Source organism: Ascochyta rabiei, chromosome 22 (assembly GCF_004011695.2).
Source record: "Ascochyta rabiei chromosome 22, complete sequence".
NCBI lineage: Eukaryota > Fungi > Ascomycota > Dothideomycetes > Pleosporales > Didymellaceae > Ascochyta > Ascochyta rabiei.
This window is the reverse complement of record NC_082426.1, coordinates 413,483-435,224: the sequence shown is the minus strand read 5'-3', so window position 1 is coordinate 435,224 and position 21,742 is coordinate 413,483. Positions and strand designations below refer to the sequence as shown.

At 57.9% G+C, this 21,742-nt stretch overlaps 10 protein-coding genes across 10 annotated transcripts, besides 12 other annotated features; 7 read left to right on the top strand and 3 right to left on the bottom strand.

Annotated features, from left to right (window-relative positions):
* Positions 1-496: 496 nt before the first annotated feature.
* Positions 497-2,096, top strand: EKO05_0011360 (sporulation protein rmd1; the record flags this gene model as incomplete). The annotated part of the gene is made up of 2 exons (XM_038944467.1): positions 497-1,951; positions 2,001-2,096. 2 exons carry the CDS (start codon positions 497-499, stop codon positions 2,094-2,096), a joined length of 1,551 nt encoding a protein of 516 aa, XP_038792550.1.
* Positions 2,097-2,616: 520 nt separating this feature from the next.
* Positions 2,617-2,754: a tandem repeat.
* Positions 2,755-2,792: 38 nt separating this feature from the next.
* Positions 2,793-6,363, top strand: EKO05_0011359 (1-phosphatidylinositol 4-kinase; the record flags this gene model as incomplete). The annotated part of the gene is made up of 5 exons (XM_038944425.1): positions 2,793-2,872; positions 2,992-3,081; positions 3,168-3,264; positions 3,581-6,270; positions 6,324-6,363. 5 exons carry the CDS (start codon positions 2,793-2,795, stop codon positions 6,361-6,363), a joined length of 2,997 nt encoding a protein of 998 aa, XP_038792549.1.
* Positions 2,895-2,949: a tandem repeat.
* Positions 3,290-3,540: a tandem repeat.
* Positions 6,364-6,489: 126 nt separating the features above from the next.
* Positions 6,490-6,786, top strand: EKO05_0011358 (uncharacterized protein; the record flags this gene model as incomplete). The annotated part of the gene is made up of 1 exon (XM_038947541.1): positions 6,490-6,786. The coding sequence occupies one exon, from the start codon at positions 6,490-6,492 to the stop codon at positions 6,784-6,786; it is 297 nt and encodes a 98-aa protein (XP_038792548.1).
* Positions 6,728-6,783: a tandem repeat.
* Positions 6,784-6,806: a tandem repeat.
* Positions 6,807-6,812: 6 nt separating this feature from the next.
* Positions 6,813-7,196, bottom strand: EKO05_0011357 (uncharacterized protein; the record flags this gene model as incomplete). Its single annotated transcript, XM_038947540.1, has 1 exon — positions 6,813-7,196. The coding sequence occupies one exon, from the start codon at positions 7,194-7,196 to the stop codon at positions 6,813-6,815; it is 384 nt and encodes a 127-aa protein (XP_038792547.1).
* Positions 7,136-7,180: a tandem repeat.
* A 14-nt stretch (positions 7,197-7,210) lies between the features above and the next one.
* Positions 7,211-7,248: a tandem repeat.
* Positions 7,249-8,033: 785 nt separating this feature from the next.
* Positions 8,034-8,857, bottom strand: EKO05_0011356 (complexed with cef1p; the record flags this gene model as incomplete). Its single annotated transcript, XM_038944292.1, has 3 exons — positions 8,034-8,051; positions 8,106-8,412; positions 8,463-8,857. The coding sequence occupies 3 exons, from the start codon at positions 8,855-8,857 to the stop codon at positions 8,034-8,036; spliced, it is 720 nt and encodes a 239-aa protein (XP_038792546.1).
* Positions 8,383-8,411: a tandem repeat.
* A 224-nt stretch (positions 8,858-9,081) lies between the features above and the next one.
* Positions 9,082-10,036, top strand: EKO05_0011355 (3'-5'-exoribonuclease; the record flags this gene model as incomplete). Its single annotated transcript, XM_038944285.1, has 2 exons — positions 9,082-9,245; positions 9,301-10,036. The coding sequence occupies 2 exons, from the start codon at positions 9,082-9,084 to the stop codon at positions 10,034-10,036; spliced, it is 900 nt and encodes a 299-aa protein (XP_038792545.1).
* Positions 10,037-10,838: 802 nt separating this feature from the next.
* On the top strand, positions 10,839-11,776 carry EKO05_0011354 (uncharacterized protein; the record flags this gene model as incomplete). Its single annotated transcript, XM_038944372.1, has 3 exons — positions 10,839-10,974; positions 11,024-11,139; positions 11,198-11,776. The coding sequence occupies 3 exons, from the start codon at positions 10,839-10,841 to the stop codon at positions 11,774-11,776; spliced, it is 831 nt and encodes a 276-aa protein (XP_038792544.1).
* A 403-nt stretch (positions 11,777-12,179) lies between these two features.
* On the bottom strand, positions 12,180-14,276 carry EKO05_0011353 (DNA-directed DNA polymerase; the record flags this gene model as incomplete). Its single annotated transcript, XM_038947539.1, has 1 exon — positions 12,180-14,276. One exon carries the CDS (start codon positions 14,274-14,276, stop codon positions 12,180-12,182), a length of 2,097 nt encoding a protein of 698 aa, XP_038792543.1.
* Positions 14,277-15,526: 1,250 nt separating this feature from the next.
* Positions 15,527-16,028, top strand: EKO05_0011352 (uncharacterized protein; the record flags this gene model as incomplete). Its single annotated transcript, XM_038944277.1, has 2 exons — positions 15,527-15,652; positions 15,705-16,028. 2 exons carry the CDS (start codon positions 15,527-15,529, stop codon positions 16,026-16,028), a joined length of 450 nt encoding a protein of 149 aa, XP_038792542.1.
* A 1,182-nt stretch (positions 16,029-17,210) lies between these two features.
* Positions 17,211-17,361: a tandem repeat.
* Positions 17,362-18,292: 931 nt separating this feature from the next.
* Positions 18,293-18,383: a tandem repeat.
* A 223-nt stretch (positions 18,384-18,606) lies between these two features.
* Positions 18,607-18,648: a tandem repeat.
* A 32-nt stretch (positions 18,649-18,680) lies between these two features.
* EKO05_0011351 (uncharacterized protein) lies at positions 18,681-20,534 on the top strand (the record flags this gene model as incomplete). The annotated part of the gene is made up of 2 exons (XM_059637974.1): positions 18,681-18,716; positions 18,771-20,534. 2 exons carry the CDS (start codon positions 18,681-18,683, stop codon positions 20,532-20,534), a joined length of 1,800 nt encoding a protein of 599 aa, XP_059493957.1.
* Positions 18,833-18,864: a tandem repeat.
* Positions 20,535-21,742: the final 1,208 nt, after the last annotated feature.

Below are 21,742 nucleotides of genomic sequence, written 5' to 3'. Positions count from 1 at the left end.
GCATCACATAGCAGTAGAACACGAGTCTTGCTCTTACGAATGCTGCGTCGATTGAGAGCCAGTCATCTCTATAGTATCCATCACTTCAACGCTGCGTTCATCAAGGGCTATTTTTCTTAACCACCAACTAACGTTGTTACTTAAATACGGTGTTGACCAAGGGCAGTTTTTCTCTGTACTGACCATCACTCGAATGCTGCATCGATTGAGAGCCATTCTTCTCTGTACCGAACATCACTCGAGAACAAAGTGCCTTGTGCGAGAGTTAGCACGTGGGGCTAGCAGGGGCCTCAAGCTTGGGAAGGAACGTCATCTTGTCAGTTTTGGCGAGCAGGCACAGCTTTGAAGGCGCTGCCACTTCACTCGTCCATCCTCACACCCATGGCAGGTCCATGAACGCCGTCATCGCCCTGCTCCACAACCAATCTTGTGCGCAATCTCCAGGACACCACCGACTGATTGTGACCTTGTCGAAATCCCCAACCCACAGACCACAATGGCGTCGAGCTCGACCGAAAGCACGCCGCTGATGTCGTCCCTATCGGGCGGCACCAAGACAGCACCCGCAAAACCGCAGCGCACCGTCACGTTCAACACAACTGTCTCGTCTTCGAGCGATGCTGCTCAGCTGGGCCGGTCCGGGTCGCAGGGTGCATCGTCATCCAGACAACCGACAAGCCACGGTGGACAGCCCATGCTCGCAGGCCTGAACAGCAAGCTGCGGAGGAGAAACAGCTCAGGCGCGCCTGCGAGAATCCCGCCAGGTCCAGCGGGAAAGATTGGCCCTCAGCGAACGACGCGGACCGCGCAAAAGTTGAAGCTCTTGCCGGACCCAGCCCAAGGTGACGATGAGGAAGACGAAGAGAGCGGCCGCGACGTATACGTACAGTATACAAGGATCAAGGACCCCACCGCGAGAAGAGACGCAGCGCGGCTGGGCAAAGCAGACCGAGACCGGTTGCCGCGCGTGACAGCGTACTGCACAGCGGCCTCGTACAAGCTAGACGACCTGATGCGGTTTCTGAAGGGCAAGCAGAAGATCAGGGGCGCGTTGCCAAAGCGCTTTGACGAGTGCATATACTCGCCGTACAACTACGGCGCCAAGGGACCCGAGGACGTACACAGCACGGCAGCACTCGACGGCGCTCCCAGTGTGAGACCGAGGCGGTTTTCGGACAGCGCCATCGAGGTCGAGCACCAGAACGAGAGGCGACGAGAAGATCTCATCGACATGCACGACGAAGGGGACGCCGGCGGTATAGGGAATGGAGAAAGCTCCGACGGGCCTCGACGACCGTCTCTCACCCACGCCGACTCGGACCCAGCAACAGACGCGCCCGACTTTGACACGCAGGTGCACACGCCCGAAGTGTTCCTCTTCGAGTACGGTACGGTGGTGCTGTGGGGCATGTCTCTCGGGGAGGAAAAGCGGTTCCTCAAGGAGATTGCCAAGTTTGAAGTGGACAAGCTTGGGAAGGACGAAGTGGAAACGGAGGAGTTCAACTTCTACTACACGCGCGAGTACCAGGCGCGCATCTACAACGACTTCATCTCGCTCCGCGACAAGAAGAACTACATGATCAAGCTGGCCATCTCGCACGGGCTGTCGCAGAGCGTCAAGACCAGTCTGTTTGAGGACCTCGTGGACAGCACGATTGACGAGACCAAGGACATTCCGGCGCAGATAGCGAGCTCTGGCAAGATCAACCTGAACAAGAAGCAGATCAACATGCAGATTGGCGAGCTGTTCATCCTGCGCATCAGCATCCACCTGCAGGGGTCTGTGCTGGATGCGCCGGAGCTCATGTGGGCGGAGCCGCAGCTGGATCCCGTGTATCAGGCGGTGAGAAGCTACCTGGAGATGGACCAGCGCGTGGGGCTGCTCACGGAGCGACTGAATGTGATTGGGGATCTGCTGGCTGTGCTCAAGGACCAGCTTACCGCTACCCATGTATGTTTGGCGAGTGGAGGTGTGGAAGCGTGGAGCTAACTACGAACAGGGTGAACTGCTGGAATGGATTGTCATCATTCTCATCTTCGCCGAGGTGGTTGTGGCAGCGATTAACATATTCGTCGACCTGAACGCGGCAGACTAGAGGCGCGTCTACCGTTCGTTCCATGTACATGGCTTTCTTCTGTACAGTACACAAGCTTGTAAGACGGCGTTGATGGCTTGGGGGGTTCCTTTCTCTCTTTCGTCTTCGTTTTCGTTTTCTTCTTTTTCCTTTCTTTCTTCCTTCCCTCTTCTCCGAGGGCGTTTGGTGGCGCATGCATGCAAGGTGTTTGAGCATCGGTGGGCTGGCTATTTTGTTGTCGGCAGAGCGGTAGGCAGTAGGAGGGAGAGGCTGGTAATGAGCAGAAGCATTTGATGCAAGAGGGCACTTTTACGTCGCACGTCGATGGCACGGTGGTCGGTGGCAGGTGGCCACAGCTGCACACACACAGGGACTGGCGCAGACTCGCCTTGTGGCTGCTCGGCGTGGGGCGGCGTCTGTGACGGGGTGCGGCTAATCTCGCGCGCGCCCTGAACCCTGTCGGCGGGCGGGCGGCCGGTCCCTTTGATGCCACGGCATCTTCGCATCCTCGCCCGTCGAGCGCTCCCTTTTCCGTTGTCTACTGCCCGCCCGCCTGTCTGTCTGCCTTGCCCGCCTGCGCGCCTGTCTGCCCGCCTGTCTGCCCGCCCACCTGCCTGCCCGCCTGCCTGCCCGCCTGTGTGTCTGCCCGCCCGCCCGCCTCTTTGCCCGCCTGCCTGCCCGATCGCTTGCCCGCGCCCTCCCAATGAACCGTCCCAGATGAGTTGGAATCTGCTTGAGCGCTTCCTCGAGTCGGACCACTTCAACACCGACCCCTCGCTGGCCGTGGCCTACCTGGCGTGAGTGTGGCTCTTGGGCCGTGTGCTGCGTGCTGCGTGCTGCGTGCTGCGTGCTGCGTGCTGCGTGCTGCGTGCTGTACTGTACTGTGCTGTACTGTATACTGACATCCCCCCTCCAGTCGGTATGCAGACCATGTCGGAATCCACTACGTGCTCTGCTCCAAGCTGCGCACCTTTGCCTACGAAGAGCTCGAGTTCTTCCTCCCGCAGTATGTCCCCGTCACCAGCGCACGCCCGGCGCATGCGCGTCCATGCCCCCGCCGCAGCAGCAGCTTACCACGTCGGCGACGCACAGGCTATGCCACCTGCTCATCAGCATCGACAACGAGTCGATGGCGCTCGAGGAGTTCATCATCGACCTGTGTGAGGAGTCGGTCAACGGCGCGCTCCTGGTGGGACCCCCCGTCTCCCTGCCTGCTTCACCCTTGACCCTTGATCCTTCACCCTTCACCCTCACCCTTGACCCTTGATCCTTCACCCTTCACCCTCACCCTTGACCCTTGATCCTTCACCCTTCACCCTTCACCCTTCACCCCTCACCCTTCACCCTTCACCCCTCACCCTTCACCCCTCACCCTTCACCCCTCACCCTTCACCCCTCACCCTTCACCCCTCACCCTTCACCCCTCACCCTTCACCCCTCACCCTTCACCCTTCACCCCTCACCCCCTCACACGGCGCCGTCGCTAAATCCCACTCCCGCCGCAGACCTTCTGGCTGTTCCAGACCTACCTCCACGACCTCGCCTACGCCCCGACCTCGATCGCGTTCAAGACATGTCGCCGCATCTACAACCGCGTCCAGCGCATCGTCTTTGGCTCCGCCGAGCCCCAGCGCCGCGAGAAGATCAAGGAGAACATCCTGCCCGTCACCGTCCTGTCCAGCCTGGTGCTCGCCAGCATCGCCGCCCCCTTCCTGCCCGCCCACGCCGGCCCGCTGGCCATCGCCCAGGCCCGCAAGCCCCGCCCCGTCGACGACATGATCTCGGACAACGTCCAGACCGGCAAGGTCGGGAGGAGCAACACCGTCGCCGCCGGCTCGCCGCGCCCACGCCACCGACGCCCCGGACAGGGCCACTCTGACCCCGAGGACGGCCGCACCACCAAGCCCCACGCCCACGCCCACGCCCACGTGCCCGCGCCCGCGCCGCGCCCGAGGGAGCCCCGCGACCCCAAGGACCTGCGACGCCACGCTGCTCGGCCGCCCCACGCTGCCCGCGGCTTCTCGGCCCAGCATCGACCCTCGCTGCTGCACCTCGACGCCGATGCCCGCCTCAGCTCCTCCTCCCTGCCCGACTTCCGCAACGCCAGCGCCTCCCCGCTGCCCACACCGCCCGCTACCGCCGGCCTGGCGCCCCGGCCTGACCACCACCCGGCTCGCAAGCACGCCGCCCACCAGCCCAGACCGCTCACCCCGACAGCCCTCTCCCGCACGCAAAAGGTCCGGCTGCTGAGGTCCAACTACTTCCGCAACGAGACCCAGTTTCTGAGTGCGCTCGAAGACATCTCCAGTCGTCTGGTCGTCGTGCCCAAGCCAGCACGTCTGAGCGCCCTACGCGCCGAACTTGCGCTGATTGCACAGGACTTGCCGGCCGAAGTCGACATCCCGCTGCTCTCTCCGCCCACCCTGAAGGATGGGATCCCGTCCCAGAGCCAACATCACCGAATCGTGCGCATCAACCCTGCCGAAGCCACGAGCCTCAACAGCGCGGAGAAGGTCCCCTACCTGCTGATGGTGGAGGTCCTGAAGGAGGACTTTGACTTTGACCCGGACTCGGAGCAGAACATGCAGCTGTTGGAAAAACTCATGCTGGAAAAGGGCACGTCGAGAAGGCGTCTGTTCGATATCACAAACGCAGAGCGTTTGGCGCTGGACAGGACACCGCCGAATGGATCAGATAGCGTCTTCGAGCCGGCCAACGGCGACCTGGGCAGCACCGCGCTGATCAAGGACATTGACGATGACGACATCGCTTCTGGATTAGCAAGAGCTGCCTTGTCATCGGCCGCCGGCATCGCCAAAGCAACAGCGCCCAGGTCTTCGAGCGGGGCGAACACGTTGTCTTCCATGGCGACCTTGTCCACCCCACGGACCTCTGACATGGAGCTCAGCCGGTCGAGTAGTCCTGCTCCGACAAGAAAAGCAACCCTCCCGACGAACAGGAACCAAGGGCCCGACCAGCCCGACTTCACAGCGCTCGCTACGCATATGCGGACAGCAGCCCAGATGCTCGCACAACTGGAGGCAAGCGGATCGAAACGACCAAAGACGGAAGTGGCAGCCATCAAGGCGAAGATCATTGCAAGCATGCAAACTCTGGAGGAGCAGAACTTCACGGCAGACGACCAGGGGCCTACCTTCGACACCATCATGGCAGAATCAGATCCAGCCGCCATCCTGGCGGAGCCAGAAGATCTCGAAGAGGGCATGGCCGTGGCCACCAACACAGGCGCCGGTGCAGCACGCATGGAAAACGACCTGAAGACCGGCGGTATGCGCCGTAAAGGCGACCGAGATGATCCCAGCGCTGCCACCTTTGGCGAAGAATGGAGCGCCAAACGCGAGCGCATCCGCCGCTCCTCCCCTTATGGTTACATGCCCAATTGGGACCTCATATCCGTCATTGTCAAAACGGGCGACGACCTCCGCCAAGAAGCCTTTGCTTGCCAGCTCATCCAAGTCTGCACCAAGATCTGGGAAGAAGCCCACATCCCCGTCTGGACAAAGCGAATGCGCATTCTCGTCACCGGCGAATCCTGCGGCCTCATCGAAACCATCACCAACGGTGTCTCCCTTCACTCTCTGAAACGCAGCTTGACCCTGGCCAGCATTGCAGCAGGCACAAACCCACGGAAACGCATATCTACGCTCAAAGACCACTGGCTCAAGACGTTCGGCGAACCAGACTCGGAACCGTACATGGCGGGGGTAGGGTGCTTCACCCGCTCGCTCGCCGCGTACAGCATGATATCCTACGTTTTGCAGCTCAAAGATCGCCACAACGGCAATCTCCTGATCGACAACATGGGTCACATCATCCACATCGACTTCGGCTTCATGCTGTCCAACTCTCCCGGGTCCATGGGCTTCGAAGCCGCGCCGTTCAAACTCACCCAGGACTACGTGGACGTGCTGGGAGGCGTTACAAGCGCGGCGTTTGACGAGTTCAAGACGCTGTGCAAGAAGGCGTTTCAGGCGCTCAGGCGGGAGGCGGAGAGGCTGATCATGTTGGTAGACCTCATGAGCAAACAGAGCAAAATGCCGTGTTTTGCGGCAGGAGCAGCGAGCGTGACCAACAGTCTGAGGGCGAGACTCATGCTGCACCTCAGCAAGGAAGAAGCCGAAGGATTCGTGGAGGAGCTGATTGCTAAGAGCGTGGGGAGTTACTATACCCGGCTGTAAGTTCCTGCATGGCGCTTCGAGGTATCGCGCACTAACAGACACCTTTCAGTTACGACACCTTCCAGTACCGCACGCAGGGCATCTATTGAGCAGCCTTGGGCACGCAAAGCACAGCCCAAATCCTGCCGGAGCGACCTGCATTTTCCGGCGTAGCCAGCACGGGTGTTTGACGGCGAAATAGACGGACGTTGCATTTACACTAGCACAAGGAACGAATGGCAGCAAGCATTGCATTTCCCACCGTCCCAACCCACTACGCCTTGACCTCCCTCCCTACTCTGCCTCAGTTTGCCACGGGCGCCTGCGCGTCCTGCCCATCAGCCGCCTCGGTATCCCCCCTCTCCGCACGCCCCTTGTTCGTCAACGCAGGACTATGCACAATCCCGCCCAGCTTATGCATGACCCTGCCTAGCGTCGAATCTTGTGACCGCGTCAGCCCATCGACATTCACCCAGAAGAAGAAGAAGAAGAAGAAGAAGAAGAAGAAGAAGAAGAAGAAGAAGAAGAAGTAGTAGTAGTAGTGGTAGTAGTAAAAAAATCACATACCTTCCCTCTCACCACCCCCCGAAAAACTCCCCGTCTTATTCCCCCACCCAGCCCCCGCCGTGCTCGCGCTGCCGTACGTATGCGCACCGCTGTAGGGCGCCGATCCGTGTGTGGTCTGGGAATCGAATCGCAGCGGCGTTTCTCCCCCTCCTCTCTCATCGTCGCTCTCCGCTGCAGCATGATCCGAGGCTTTGTCATAGTCCTCGGCGGACGTGGTAGGGGCCAGCGAGGCGCGCTTGTTGCCGTACCCGGCCCCGTACGTGGGCGCGCTGGTGGAAGGGGCGCCGAGGCGCGTCTGTGCGTGCTGCGCGCCGAGGTGGGCTGGGGTGGTGGTGGTGGTGTAGTCGGGTGCTGTGCGGTTTCCGTAGCCGGCCATGGTGGGAGTTGAATAGGGCTGATGGAGGGGGGAGGAGGGAAGACGGGTGGAGTTTGTGAGGCGGTGCTGTTTGAGAAATTTGCTGCGTTGTGCTGTTTGGAGAGTTGCTGTGTTGTGCTGGGTTGGAAAGGGAAAGGTACAGCAAGAATGTAATGATTGAGATCTACTTGGACTATATACAGTGGTTATGAACTGCTCTCTGCTGAGCAATGGACAAGCATTCGATCACGATGCTCAAGCCACATGAAGTCACTGTGCTGGGGGTGCTCGGTTCTCACGTAGGCTTGGCGGTATCAAAGCCTCATAAGAGGTCGAAAGGAAGGGCCAAGATGTGCTTGGTGTCCTTGCAACGCACTTGTGGGTCTGGGCATGGTGGACGGCATGGTGTCTTGAACCTAATCCTACCGACAACAATACATGTTCAACCATCCGTCAGACCATTACGTAGTCTTAGATATGCGACACAGTACACATACGAGCACGACTTCTGTGAACTTGGTACTGTGGAACGAGACGGTGTTGTGTGGACTGGTGGACTTGGTAGGAAGTGGGAGTGTGAAGTCGGAGGTCGATGTGCTCCTATTCGCTCAATTGGGTATGCGGAGGGCTGCGATAAGGAATAGCTGACACCCAAAAGTGGTTATTCGCTGCTGATCCAGATAAGATGAATGGTGTTGCGTCACTGTGGCTGTCCCGCTTTGTCTAGACCCTACCTCGGATCGCTGGGTATTCAAGCTCACGTGTCCGCCTGTTACATAGCGAAATGCCGAACGCCAGGACCTAATATAACACCCAGTAGTGCGCCAGGAAATGCATGGTTGTGTAGACGGCGGAGGTTCATCGTACGTACTTGGACTGTTATAGCGTGTTAGCAAGCTCAAACGCGTGCACGGCATGGTTCAGGCTTACCATGAACTTCTTGTGGAAGTCGGAGCGCAGCATGTCGTTGATGAACTCCTTCTTCTTGTTCCTGTCCTCGGTGCCTCGCGCCTGGTTCTTGAAGACGACATCGTCATCCCACCGGCGCTTCATGGTGAAGTCTTTTGCGTTGAGTAACGGATTACCGCGCGCAACGTCAATCTCGCGTTGCTCTTCCTCCTCAACGGCGCGCTCTCTCTCTTCCTTGGCTTTGGCTTCGGCGCGCTCTTTCTTGATCTTTTCCAGTTCGCGCATGAGCGCATCAGACTCGTCTTCTTCTTCTTCGTCGTCGTCGTCACTAGGAGCGCGTCAGCAAAGCTCGGGAATGCATTGCAGAGAAATGCCCACTCTTCTTCACTGCTCTCGCCTTCTTCACTGCTGTCATCGGCGTCCACGTCCCTGTACTTCTCGAGCATTTCTATCCGCCGCCGCTTTGCATCCGCTTCGTCTTCGTCGCCGTCGTCTGCTGCTACCGCATCGATCTGTCGCTTTGGGGCGCTGCTGGGATCTGCGGCCGCCTCGGGCTCGACGTACGTGCCGTTCTTCTTCGCGTAGTGACGGGCCTCGGCTTCCAGCAGTTCGGCGCGCAGGTCGCGCTGGTGGTTGTCGGCATCTCCGCCCTGGCCTGCCTGTCTGTGCTTGAGTGTCGTGTGTGCGGGCAGGAGACGCTGGTGGTAGGCGGGTCCGCGCTGGGCTTCTTTGCCGCGTGCGGGATCGAACGTGGGTCTGTGGGCGGTCGTCATGTTGCTGGTGCGTCCTGGGGGTTGGCTGCTTTGTGCCGGAGACGGTTTCGGGAGTCTCGCGCGTGGCGGGTGCTGGCGTGGGCGAGCGTGAGGGCGATGCTGGTTCCCTTGGAAAACTGCCGCCAAGACGTCGGTGGTGAGCTTTCGCCGGGCCCCGCTACATTTTCCACTGCACCGCAGGACGTTGACATCACTCACCTCGAACGCAGTCGCACCGAGGCAAGATGCCCCGAGAAGCTGAAATCTCCGTCAACGAGCGCGAGTTCATCAAGCAGGCGCTGCAGGAGCAGATTCGCCTCGATGGCCGCGCGTTCGATGCATTCCGCGCCTTGGAGCTTACCTTTGGAGACGAATATGGTGTCGCGGACGTGCAGCTGGGCAAGACGAGGTGCGTGCCGTTGGCCTCGGACGTGCGAATTCACCAATGCTGACACAGACGTCAGAGTGGTTGCGCGAATCTCAGTCGATGTAGTCACCCCAGCGCCGGAGCGCAAGTTCGACGGCGTCTTCCAGATTGTCACAGAGTTCTCGCCCATGGCCTCGCCTGCCTTTGAGATTGGCCGGCCTACAGATGCCGAAGTCATTCTCTCGCGCATTCTCGAAAAGGCGATTCGCCGCTCCAACGCCCTCGACACCGAGTCGCTGTGCATCATTGCTGGACAGAAGTGCTTTGCTCTCCGCGCCGACGTGCACATCATCGACCATGATGGCGGACTGATCGACGCTTCGTGTATCGCTGTCATGGCCGCGCTGCAGCACTTCAGGCGACCTGACGTCCAGGTCGAGGGCGAGAAGGCCATCATCTTGAGCGTCCGCGAGCGCGAACCCATACCGCTGTCAATTCTGCACCAGCCGCTGTGCGTCACCTTTTCCTACTTTGAGGAAGGCGAGATCTATTTGGTCGATGCCAATGTAGCCGAGGAGCAGGTCCGCCAGGGCCAAGTCATCATCACCATGAACAAGCACGGCGAAATCTGCCAGATTGCAAAGTATGGCGGTGCCACCGTAAACCCATTGGCCCTTTTAAACTGCACCAACATCGCGTTGGAGAAGGTCAAGCAGATGAGCAAGTTCATCCAGCAGAAGCTTGACGCGGACAACAAGAAGAGGAATCCAAAGGGCTTGCTGAGTGAGCTGAGCGCTGAGAACGCCAGAGAGAATGCTGCGATTCCAGGATGAGCAGTGGCAGATCCGCATCTTACACATCACAACGGTCCTGGCCAAAACGAGCCCTGCGATTCTCCGCGTCATCAGCCCACCGCGCTGCGCAACATTTCGTCCGAAATGCTGGGCTCCCCTGAGATGATTCAGGGTGGACGTGAGCTTGCGACCAGACAGTGGGTCAGCGCTCGGAGATCATGTGGAGCTCTAGGTAGGTGAAGCAGGCGCAGCTTGGTAGAATGCAAATACTCTTGTGAGCACAAAAGAAAAGGAGTAACTGCATCGAGGCGGTATCCACAAGGAGATCCACATAGCGTAACCGAGTAATTACAAAGCCACATTGCAAGCCATCAACAACCTGCGAAGCACACCGTAACCGGTCAAGTCTACAGAATTTCAAATCCCAAATCCCAAAGCTTTGACGTTGATGGATGCTGACGCTGACTATGCATGAGGTCCAAAGACCGAAGACCTTGCCGGAGCGTCCAAGCTTGGAGCCGAGTAGCCTGCAGCCAGCAACGTCAAGCACCACCATCTCCGCGAACCGTCGGGCTGCGTGTGGATGCGAAGGACTTGAGCTCCGGCCGAGTGCGATGGGTATATACTCTGTGTGACATCCTGTTGTAGACCCTCCCATTTCATCTCAGTGCCGCTTGATTCTCACCTCACCAACGTTCGATCTCGAACATTGCGTCATATCGTGACGTCGTCTGCCCAATCCCCGAGCCCTCCGGTGCATGCGACTACACCAACAGAGCTCCTTCCCTCTCGAACCCTCGAGCAATCGCATTTCTTCCCTCACCCGCTTGCAGTCGTCAACATGTCTCAGAAGCTAGTACCCTCGGATCCCTCCAAGGTCATGGTCATCCGCGAGGTTGTCCCCAGGACCATCACCACCCTGTCCGTCCCCTTCTTTCGCTTCGGCAAGATAAAGATCGGTGGACGCGGTACCATTGGTATGGGCTTGACATCCTGTAGGCCACCCAAGGCTAACGCGCTGTGCAGTCCGCCTTCAATCCGGCTCTCTCGCCGTCTTCTCCCCTGTCGCCCTCACCGATGAAGTCAAAGCCAAGGTCGCAGAACTGGGACAAGTCCGCTACATCTGCGCGCCCGATGCTGAGGTGCGTCTTCTCTGCCTAGGTTCACGCTCCTCGCCGCCCAAACTAACCACTACGACAGCACCACATCTTCCTTGGTCCCTGGCACTCGGCCTACCCAGATGCGCAAGTCATGGGCCCCGAAACCCTTCCCGACCTCCGCGCAAAGGACAAGGAGAAGGAGCATGTTCCCTTCACGCACCTCTTCCGCGCTGACAAGCGTACGGAAACCATCTCCCCAGAGTTTGACGCCGAGTTCGACTGGGAATATGTGCACGCACATGCCAACAAGGAGATTGTCTTCCACCACCGCCCGACCCGGACTCTGATCGAGGCAGACTACCTGTTCAACTCGCCGCCGACGGAGCAGTTCAGCAAGTCGGGCGTGGACCCGAAATCTGGAATCCTGACCAAGATCTTCGCAGTCATGACGAGCACACAGGGCAAGGCCATGGGCCAGCAAAGGATGATCTGGTGGGGCACGAGCATGTCGGATCGAAAGAGCTTCGCGGCGAGCACCGCGAGAATCAACAAGTGGGACTTTGACCGTCTCATCCCTTGCCACGGAGACGTCATCGAGACTGGCGCGAAGAGTGTCTTCCAGAAGGTCTTGAAGTGGCACTTGGACCTAGCCAGACAGGAGGGATTCAAAGACTCGTAGACGTTGTGTATAAGAGGAGGCTTGGGGCGTTGTGGAGTGGAGTGCAGTGCTGTTGAGATACCTTTTCCTTGTTGCTATGGTAGGGTGTAGGCTATACTGCGTAGACATCTGTATGCTTGGATGGTTTCTTCTTGTCCTCAGCATGCCTGTGTCTTCCCGCTATCGTCCTTGTCCGTATGCCATGTCACACTTTCCAGTCCCGTCATCTCCTCCACCGCCTCCCTCCTGCTCTCCCACTTCCTACGATATCTGGAGAGGGAGAGGTAGACGGGTTTGATGGTGAGGCTTCCACTCGAGGTCGTGGCAGTATTGGGTGTTGAGATTCCAGCTTCACAGGCAGGCGACCAGACTCTAGTTGTTCGTGCCTATTTGTTGACCTTGTTTGGCGCCAAACGCACATCGTTTACTGCGTGGCTCTGTACTCAGGCGGTACGTATCCCAACCCCAGACCCTCAAACACCCTCTTCTCGGCATCTTCTGGCGTTCCCTCCACACCGCTCTCTCCCTCGAGCAGTACGGGTTCGCCGTTGGTTCGACTGCGAATACCGCTACTATCGAACTTCCACCCTCTGGCCGCCTTTGCATACCGCCTGAGATCTCGCTGGAACGTGGTGCCGCCGCTCCAGCCCATGACTGCACAGCCAACAGTCCGCCACGGGGCGATGATCATGTCCACTCTGCGATGGATGTTTGGATTCTTCGCCTTCGGGTTCTCCTCCAGATCTTGCTCGCGCGTTGGCCAGGTGGGGTCTTGCCACACGACAAGCGCTTTGTCGAGCGTGTCAAAACCTACGCCGCGCCCTTTGGTGGAACGGAAGGGAAGAGGGTGCTGACCTCTGAGGGTGTTGGTCAGGCTCATAGTCAATGTGTGCGTGATCCATCCATCCGACTCCAACGAGTCGACCATTTCTCTCACGAGGCCGGCAGTGGCCTCTAGGTCTGGATGGGAGACAATCATGTCTACATCACCGCAAGCCTGTTTGCCGCGTCGATAGCCACCGACTATAGTCACCGTAATACGTTCGTCTCGTAGCTTGACAGCATGCTCGCGAACAACATCTGCAATTTGCTCGACCTCAGGTCGTGGAATCGGGTCTAAGAACTCATCGTAGTACTTGACGCCAATCTGCTGCACCCGATCCAGATCGTTCCACCCAAACTCGATGATATCATCCAGCTCGCTCCAATTGTGGTTATAGTAAAAGTTGCGCGCAGTCTTCGCCCCAACGCCCCAAATGTCATGGAACGAACGCAGGACTTTCATCACTTTGTCGTTTTCGTAGTCTTCCACCGCTTGGATTCTGCCAGTATTCTTCCATTCCACAAACAAAACGGCTGTCTTCTCATCGCATCCTGGTAGTTGCGCTAACTCACGGGGGTGGCTAAGCTTGTAGGGGTAGGCCGCGATAGACGCGATGATGGTGGAATACGCACGAACGCCAATCTCATCATCAATGAGGGTCCTTGCTGTTCTTATCTTCTTCAGTTGGTCGAGAAAGTCTTCGTTGGGTCCATTCGCAGGTGTGAAGCGTTGGCATGAATACTTGATACCTTTTATGACCCACTCCGGTGGCTGAGGTATGTCACTGTCGACGCCCTCGTACTCACTTGTAGTTTGTTGCAGTAAGTGCGCAGTTGCTGAAGCAAAAGTCGGTTTGTTCGGTTGCATAGTAGACGCATAACTTTTCCCCTCGAATCGACGAGAGCCTTGGCCAGGTCCTACTCGACGAGATTCATAGTGTGGCTTTTGAGGCCTTCCAGCTGCATCTGCCTTTGCCCTATCCAGAAGGTCACGTTCGTCCTTGGGACGAGTTGCCAGTAAGGTTTGCGAGACAGGTGCCTCTTTTGCTAATTTCGAGGAAACGAGTTTTCTAGGCTTTTGGTTTGCCGACTTGGGACGTTCGCGAACTCGACCGGTGTATACAAGGTTGTCTTTGAGAGGTAGTAGATGGCCAGCTCGCACGCAGTCCTCCAGCCAACCTATTCGTATCACCCAGACGATATCTTGTTTGGTAGCATTTTCGAAGAGAGACGGAGGCTGTGCCGGATCTGAGTCTAGTCTAGACCCTTGGAGCTCCTTGGTCGGCACCTCATCTTCGATTAAGGAATTATCAACGGCCTCGTCCTCGGTAGCAGAGTCATCATCATTCGTCCCGTCCAACATCAGGGACCCTCCGGAGATTTTTCGTCTTTTGTTCGCGTAACCATGCCTCCTCACCGGACTGGCAGGCCGTTTCTGTGCGACGCTCTCTTCGACTGTGAGCTTCCGAGACCGAAGTTCGAACTCTGCCCTTCTCTTGGTCGCCACCTTTCCAATGAAAATCTGGGCTCTCGATACATCTGTAGTCAACGGTGCCTCAAATTGGCGTAGGGTTTCTTTCAGTTTCGTCTCCTCATCGACCTTCAAGTGCGCAGACAGGATGGCAATCGGTGGTATGCTGCTCAGATCGAGGCCAAGAGCCGATACGGTAGAAGTCGGTGAGAGTGATGCTGCTTCCATGTCTGAGTGTGCTTGCTATGGTCCCTCGCCAGCGATGCTACGGTAGTGATTCGATAAAACCAAGCAAGGGCGGTGTCAGGATGCGTCCAGAAACCGACTCGTCAATTTTCGAAGGTACTCATGTGTCCGGCAACGCATCGTGTGAATGCGCCGAAATGGACACGGTAACACGTGTAGTAGATGGCAGTCAAAGGACGAGGACTGAAGTGTGAATACGAAAGCGTATGACGACACGGCGAGGTTGAGTCGCGCTCACGACGCGATCGACCTAAACCGATCTTGGCTAGATGGCTCGCGGCACCTTTGCAAGAACCACATTTCACTCCACCCATCATGCACCCCACGCCCTATCACCAAGCGAGGGATGACCTCAACACCTCTCAGTAGCGTAGCTCCAGTGGAGACCGCAACGTCGCACACACCGTTGTAGACAGCTGCCACTTTCATAGCTCGTGCTGGACTTCTGACAGCGGCTTGCTTCGATCTCAAAGGATTCATCATCAATCTGCGACACGTTTCATTTTAAACGGCTGGTTCATCCATGCTTTCTCCACACAAGTTCATGCTCTATCGGGAAGACGAGGGCCGGAGGGCCGGAGCGCATGAAGGCTCTCGTCAGTCATCTCACGATGTGTGAGCCAGCAGCACACCACGAGCTCATCCTTGGTTTCTCAAGGACGCAGTCTGGCCGTTGATTGCTCGCCGGGTTGCAGCGCGCCCTTGCGTGTCAACGGTCTTTTGAATCACCCCCTCCATGCGTTTCGCGACGCGCTCTCGCAATGCCCTCGGCAAACAAGCATTCTACGCCAACCATTGTTCATGCGAGAGACGAGGAATTCTGCACCTTTTCTACCATTCAGCCTAGCTAGCATTACACTCGGGCCCAAGGAAGCGGGCCAAGATGGCGCGAACGTGGCAAGGTGTTTCTCCTTGCGGCTGATCATTCCTGTTCTGATAGCCGGCCGTTGTTTCGGATTCATACAAGGGCGCGAGTCGGAAACAGATATATAGAACGAGGGCGAAGCAGGAAGCTGCTCTTCAGGCGAACTGGATTTTCTTCTCCCCTCCTGCACCGGACTGTAGTGACATTCACCCCCGCGTCTGTTGACTGCGTGCCTTTCGTTCTTATTCTCTCATTACCCTACCTTCGCTTTTCTGGAATTAGCGTCTACGCCTGCCACTCGTCCGCAGCACCCATCTCTATCCAACACTTGCTTCGAGTCCCAAGCGCCATTGCTCACGACATCACCATGCGCTCCTTCCTCTTGATGGCCGTCATGGCCTTGTTGGCTTTCGTGTCCGCCATGCCCATCACACCTTCGGCTCCCCAGCTGCAGAAGCGGGCTGAGCAGTTCCGATTGGAGGGACTGCGAGAGGTACGTCAAGCATGGTAGAGTAGGATCGACAAGCAGGTCTCACCGTTTCTAGTTTGACATTGCCGAGCGCCTCTCAGCACCCATTGTCGAGTCGGATGAGCTCGAACCGTTGATGAGCCGCGTCCATTCCAAGCTCTCCGCTCTTTTCGAATCACTGGCAAACGCAGACGAGGAGGAGATTGACGCCGAGGGCGATGTCGCTCCTGGTTCGATGGAGGCTCCTCAGATGCTCCCCAAGGCGGCGGCACATGGATCCAGCCTGTACCAGTCGCTGTGCGCACTGTTCCACGGCGGCAAGGATGACTATGGCTACGAGGGCAAGGAGTTGGAGTTGCGCAGGCCCGAGGGCATGAAACACTGGGGTGGAGGTCGCTAAGATGTCTGTGTCGATCATCTAGTTCATTGACGTATCCTTGGCTGATCTGAGGTGGATCGAATAGCATAGAATGCCATACTGCATGGTGTTGAGCAAACCAATCTTTCTCGCCGAGGGATCTATCTACTTGTCGAGGTGATGTTTCCAGATGGGTAATGCGTTACCCCACATGATAGATACGGGGCCAGAAGTGGTACCGCCTAAGAGCATGCATTGCACGACTCGGCAGAACCGTTTGAAAACGTGGGCTGTGAGGTGAATGAGATTGAAGATGAAAACGTGGGCCGTGCGGTGAATTAGGTTGAAGATGGAATGAGGTTGAAGATGAAAACGTGGGCCGTTCGGTGAATTAGGTTGAAGATGAAAACATGGGCCGTGCGGTGAATTAGGTTGAAGATGGAATGAGGTTGAAGATGAAAACGTGGGCCGTTCGGTGAATGAGGTTGAAGATGAAAACGTGGGCTGTGCGGTGAATGGAATTAAGATGAGCAAGATGAATTCTGCCGTTGTTCTCTGTTCTCAGTGACCAGTAATAGAGCTGTGCGTAGTGCGGCCGTGGTGTTCCTCGGGCTGCTATGAGGGGCTCTATACAGGTGCATTGATTGGTCGCCGCCCGAGCTTTGCTTCTGTTTGATCGTCACACAGCAAGCGCATGATCCGCCCAATCAACGGGCCAAGGCATGAGCTGCGAGGTGCGGCGTTGGGGGTGGCTAAATGGCGCATGCCCGTGGACGAGTTCGTCTTGTTGATGTTAGTATCATGATGAAAGAAGGCAGTGTGCATCGGGCAAGGAGGGTACCTGATTTGGTGGAGGGAGCTATGCCCTTGTCAGGTTAGCAGTTATTGAACATGCATGCATGACGGATGAAATCAATATCGAGATGACGAAAAGTGGAGTGAAGGAGATCAACAAGCGACCGTTTGCAGCGACGTTTCACAGGCCCGGCGTAAGCAGTGGCACGACATGCGTCGTGGGAGTGTGAGCGGAAGTTTGGATGCAGAAGGGTGCGCACGCGTTGCCATGTGTGCAGACAAGCGGTCGCGGGTCACTACGGCTTCCCACTTTTCCGTGCTATGATTCGATAGTCGGCGGTGGGTTTGCAAGCGAGACCAAACGAAGCCATGGAAAGGCAAAGGGAAACCAGCACTCCGCAAAAGGGTGTCTGTGACATGGACGCTGGGTGAATGGTGCTGAATGGTGCTGAATGGTGCTGAATGGTGCTGAATGGTGCTGAATGGTGCTGAATGGTGCTGAATGGTGCTGAATGGTGCTGAATGGTGCTGAATGGTGCTGAATGGTGCTGAATGGTGCTGAATGGTGCTGGATGGTGCTAGAGGGAGTGCGGTGGTGCTAGAGGGAGTGCGGTGGTGCTAGAGGGAGTGCGGTGGTGCTAGAGGGAGTGCGGTGGTGCTAGAGGGAGTGCGGTGGTGCTAGAGGGAGTGCGGTGGTGCTAGAGGGAGTGCGGTGGTGCTAGAGGGAGTGCGGTGGTGCTAGAGGGAGTGCGGTGGTGCTAGAGGGAGTGCGGTGGTGCTAGAGGGAGTGCGGTGGTGCTAGAGGGAGTGCGGTGGTGCTAGAGGGAGTGCGGTGGTGCTAGAGGGAGTGCGGTGGTGCTAGAAGGAGTGCGGTGGTGCTAGAGGGAGTGCGGTGGTGCTAGAAGGAGTGCGGTGGTGCTAGAGGGAGTGCGGTGGTGCTGCAGCTGCGTGCAGGCTGGCTGCTGCGGTAGTGCAAGGCCAGTGTGGAGGCGCTGGGAGGGCATCTCGACGCGGCATCTCGACGCACCGACCAGTCCAAAGTCCAAAGTTAGTACGCGAATCGTGGGGAGCCGGCGAAGAGCATTTCCCTTGGTTCGTCTGTCCAGGCGGACTCGCCGAGCAAGCTGGGAATGGGTGCCAACACGAGGAGTAGCGCAGCAGAGAGGAGGGAATATGGGTTGTAATTGCAAGACGGGGAGAGTGGTGGCTGCTGCACGCTGCTGCACTCTCGGGCGTCCAAGGCGCGGTCTCGGCGGTGAGAGGACCCATTGGCTAGTGGGCGCCGCAGCGGACTCGTCTGGACGTGCATGTGAGCACGGAGGCCAGAGACCCCGGCAGCGCATCAAGTCGAGGCGCTGCTGGGGTCAGTCACCAGTGTGCTAGCATCCACTTGAAACCCAAAATCACCTCCTGGTGGGAGGGGACGCCAGGAGATATATCCACCGCCGCGCCCTCGTGTCGTCTCGTGTGTCCAGCGCACCGTCACCGCCGCAACGCCCACTTCCTGCCGTTCTGCCATCTGCTATCCGCCATCTGCCTCTGCCATCTGCTATCCGCCACCTGCCATCTGATCTGCTTTCTGCCATCTGATCTGCCACCTGCTTTCTGCTTTCCCTCGACGCCGTCGCCCATTCTTGCCTGCCGTCCGTTGTGTACGCACTGTCGGCATCGACCCAATCTGGTCTAACTACAACCATCCCTACCGACACGAATGCGGACAACGCGCGCGCGCGCCTCAGGCCCCCCGTCGCAGCTGTCGCCGCACTCCTGATAGCCGCCGCACTCCTGATAGCCGCCGCACTCCTGATAGCCGCCGCACCGCCTGCACTCCCCAACGCACCCAACCCACCCAACCCACCCAACGCAAGCAAGTGTGCTCTGGACTCTCCGCTGCCCGCCATGAAGCGCAAATTCTCCTTCAACTTGGCGCCCGTCGTAAGCACTGCACCACGCTCCCAGCACCACGTTGATCTCCTGACACTAGCACAGAAGATTCCCGGCAAAGCGGACGCCGCCAAGGACAGGACACCAGAGCCCACGCCCTCACAACACCAGCCCCAGCCCCAGCCCCAGCCCCAGCCCCCACCGCACAAGGACTCCCACTCGCACAGGAGACACCAATCCAAAGACGACTTCCCTCACCTCGCCGCCTACATCGACCGCCAGCCACTCACCGCCGCCACAGAGCGCGAGCTGCGCGCAGCATGTCGCCTCATCCTGCAGAACTTCAAGCCCTCCGACCATGGCATGCAAGATACAGACCCCCGTCTGGACTTCGGTGCCATGAACAGGCGGAGACCCGAGCACAAGGACGCCACGCCAGCGGGAGCTAACAACGTCAGAGTCAGAATGCCCACAGGAGCACCCGTCGACCTGAAGACAGCCCTCGAAGTCCGAAGGCTGCGCGCCGAGGCCGACGCCAAGAAGAAGCCCCAACAGAGCACGCTGCCCGTCCGCACCAAGTCGGCTCGACAGCGCTTCGACGATGCCTTTGCCGACGAGCGAGGCCGCTCAGCCGCGAACAAGTACGTCAACACGAAGCCTCCGCCCGCCGACACCCTCCAGACACGCCGTTCCCAGCGCAACAGGACAGCCTCGGCCGATGCCGACAGCCTGGCCACGCCCATGACCGCCTCCACCACCGATGCCTGCCTCCACCCTGCCTCCACTGCGCCCTCCTCTGCCGCCCTCACTTCCGGTGCCACCTCCCGCCGTCACTCTCGACAGCTCGACAACCCAGCCGCCATGGCAGATGCCCAGGCCGCAGACTGGATGCGCAAGGAGCTCGAGAGGAGGAGACAGCAGAACGATTCCCCCCAGCAACCCCCTCCTCCAACCGCCAACCGACCACCAAGCCGTGCCCGTAGCATCAAAGACAACATCAAGGAGTACATTTTCCCCGGCAGCTCCGCTCCCTCTCGTGCCCTGAGCCGCACCCAGTCCCGAGAGTCTCTTGCTTTGGACGATGACCAAGAGGGCGAGCCCAAGCGAACCGCTTCTCAGCGTGGCTGGCGAAGCTGGGGTTCGGCCTTGAGAGTCAACTCGAGAAGCAACAGCAGGCCAGGAACGAGAGCGCGCGACTCCGAACAAGAACAGACCAAAAAGTCACAAGTCAACCTCAACCGAGAACTGCCACCACTCCCCAGTCTGGATTCCTGGAAAGACGAGCTGAGGCCACAACCCGAGCTTTCAAGCTCGCACTTTGCAAGCGTCATGCGTGCCCACGACAAGCAACAGGGGCCCTTGTCGCCAGCGCGGAGCCACCACACGGAAACTGGCTCCGACACGCTAGCCGTGCAACACGCGCAAGCCTACCCACAGAGCCCATCCCACAGCCATCGATCCCCCATGTACAACAAACAGAAACTCGATTCGAACAAGACTTCTCCCCGACCGGACCTAGTCGACATGTCCCAAGTCATGACCGGCTGGTCCTCCACCAGCAACCTCGCTCCTCGCAACGGTCATGTGCGTCACCAGAGTACCGACAATTCCTCCCCTGGGAAGATGAGCATGGATCAGAACCACTTTTCACGCAAGATAAGCATGGACACACCGGATCATCCCGCCTTTCCCAACGCAGTCAAGCTGCAGAATAATCAGCAGCAGAGCAGGCTGAAGAAGGTGTTCCGCGGCTGGATGCTAAAGAAGGAGAAGAAGGAGGATTGGATGCATACAATCGAGAAGGAAGGCGTCAAGGAAGGCGTCCTCATGCAAGACGGTGGAGCACACTCGCCCGTTGTGCGCTATTAGTTATGCTTGATTCCCATCACGGTACATTTGATTCTTGTACATTGTTTTCTTCTCTCTGGCATGGCCTTGGGTACACTACACACTCGGCCCGTCCTTTTTCTCACACACCCTTGCACACGAACACTTTTACGAACGACCTAATGCGTAATGCGATATGCGCTATGCGCTGTATAATACATGGTGGCAGGTAGGGAGTGGAGAACATACGACCGCGTTGTATCCTCACTCCCTTCTCCCTGGTCCCAAAGGATGCCCATGTCGCGATCCGTGGCCCTAATGCATCCTTTACCTTTTCCATCCCAACGCTTATCCGCCACGTTCCTCTCCTATATCCTTTGCACACTGATCTGTCCGGTCACCGGGCGGTCCGTGGCAATAAGTAAGCTTCACTATGCACAGGCTCGCGCAGCCCAGGCCAGCTCCGTTGCTGCCGTTGGGCCGTTGGACGTTTCAGTCCCATGCAGGGAATAGACAAGGTTCTGGGGGCAACTGTCTAAGCACTACTGCATCGATAGACTCGGCGGCTACACCTCAATGGCAATGATCATCCACACTGGCACGGGTCGAACCTTTTATCCGGTGCTTTGGATATGCCTCATATGCACGCTTCGGGGCGAACCGCGTCGTAATGCTGACTATGGAGTGAAGGGTGGTGCACGTGATGCTGCCGTGCGCTTGCTCTTTCTTCGCCGTTGAGATACCTAAAACTGCAACGTTGGTGTCTTCCAAGCAAGCCCTCAGTGATACCTTTTTTCCGTCGCACGGTAGCTTGAACTCTATGTTCACCTTCACTTCGTTGCTGTCGCCATCACCTCGATACAGATTCCAGTCATGGGTACCGCAGACGACTTTGGCCTGATTGCTGTCTCATCACTTGCTCTGACGCTCTTTCTGGCCTGCCACCGCTCTTGCAAGCGCTGCGCTTCTCGAGATCAATGCTGCGCAGTTCAGACACCGCCACACTGAGACGGTTCACTATACACTCACTCCAATTCTTATAACGTATACGGCGTTCTTTCTTACGAACGCTCATTTCCCCATTATGCAGTGCAGCTAAGCAACTCGAGCCAGCCAGTCGCGCGAGTCGGAAGTAGCATAGGCCACAAGTTCACAGCAGCCGATCCAGCTTAAATCCACCTGAACGAGCTCCACCTACCATGTGCAAGGTAATCACGTACTGGTTCCTGTGTCAGCACGGGTTCCGTTTG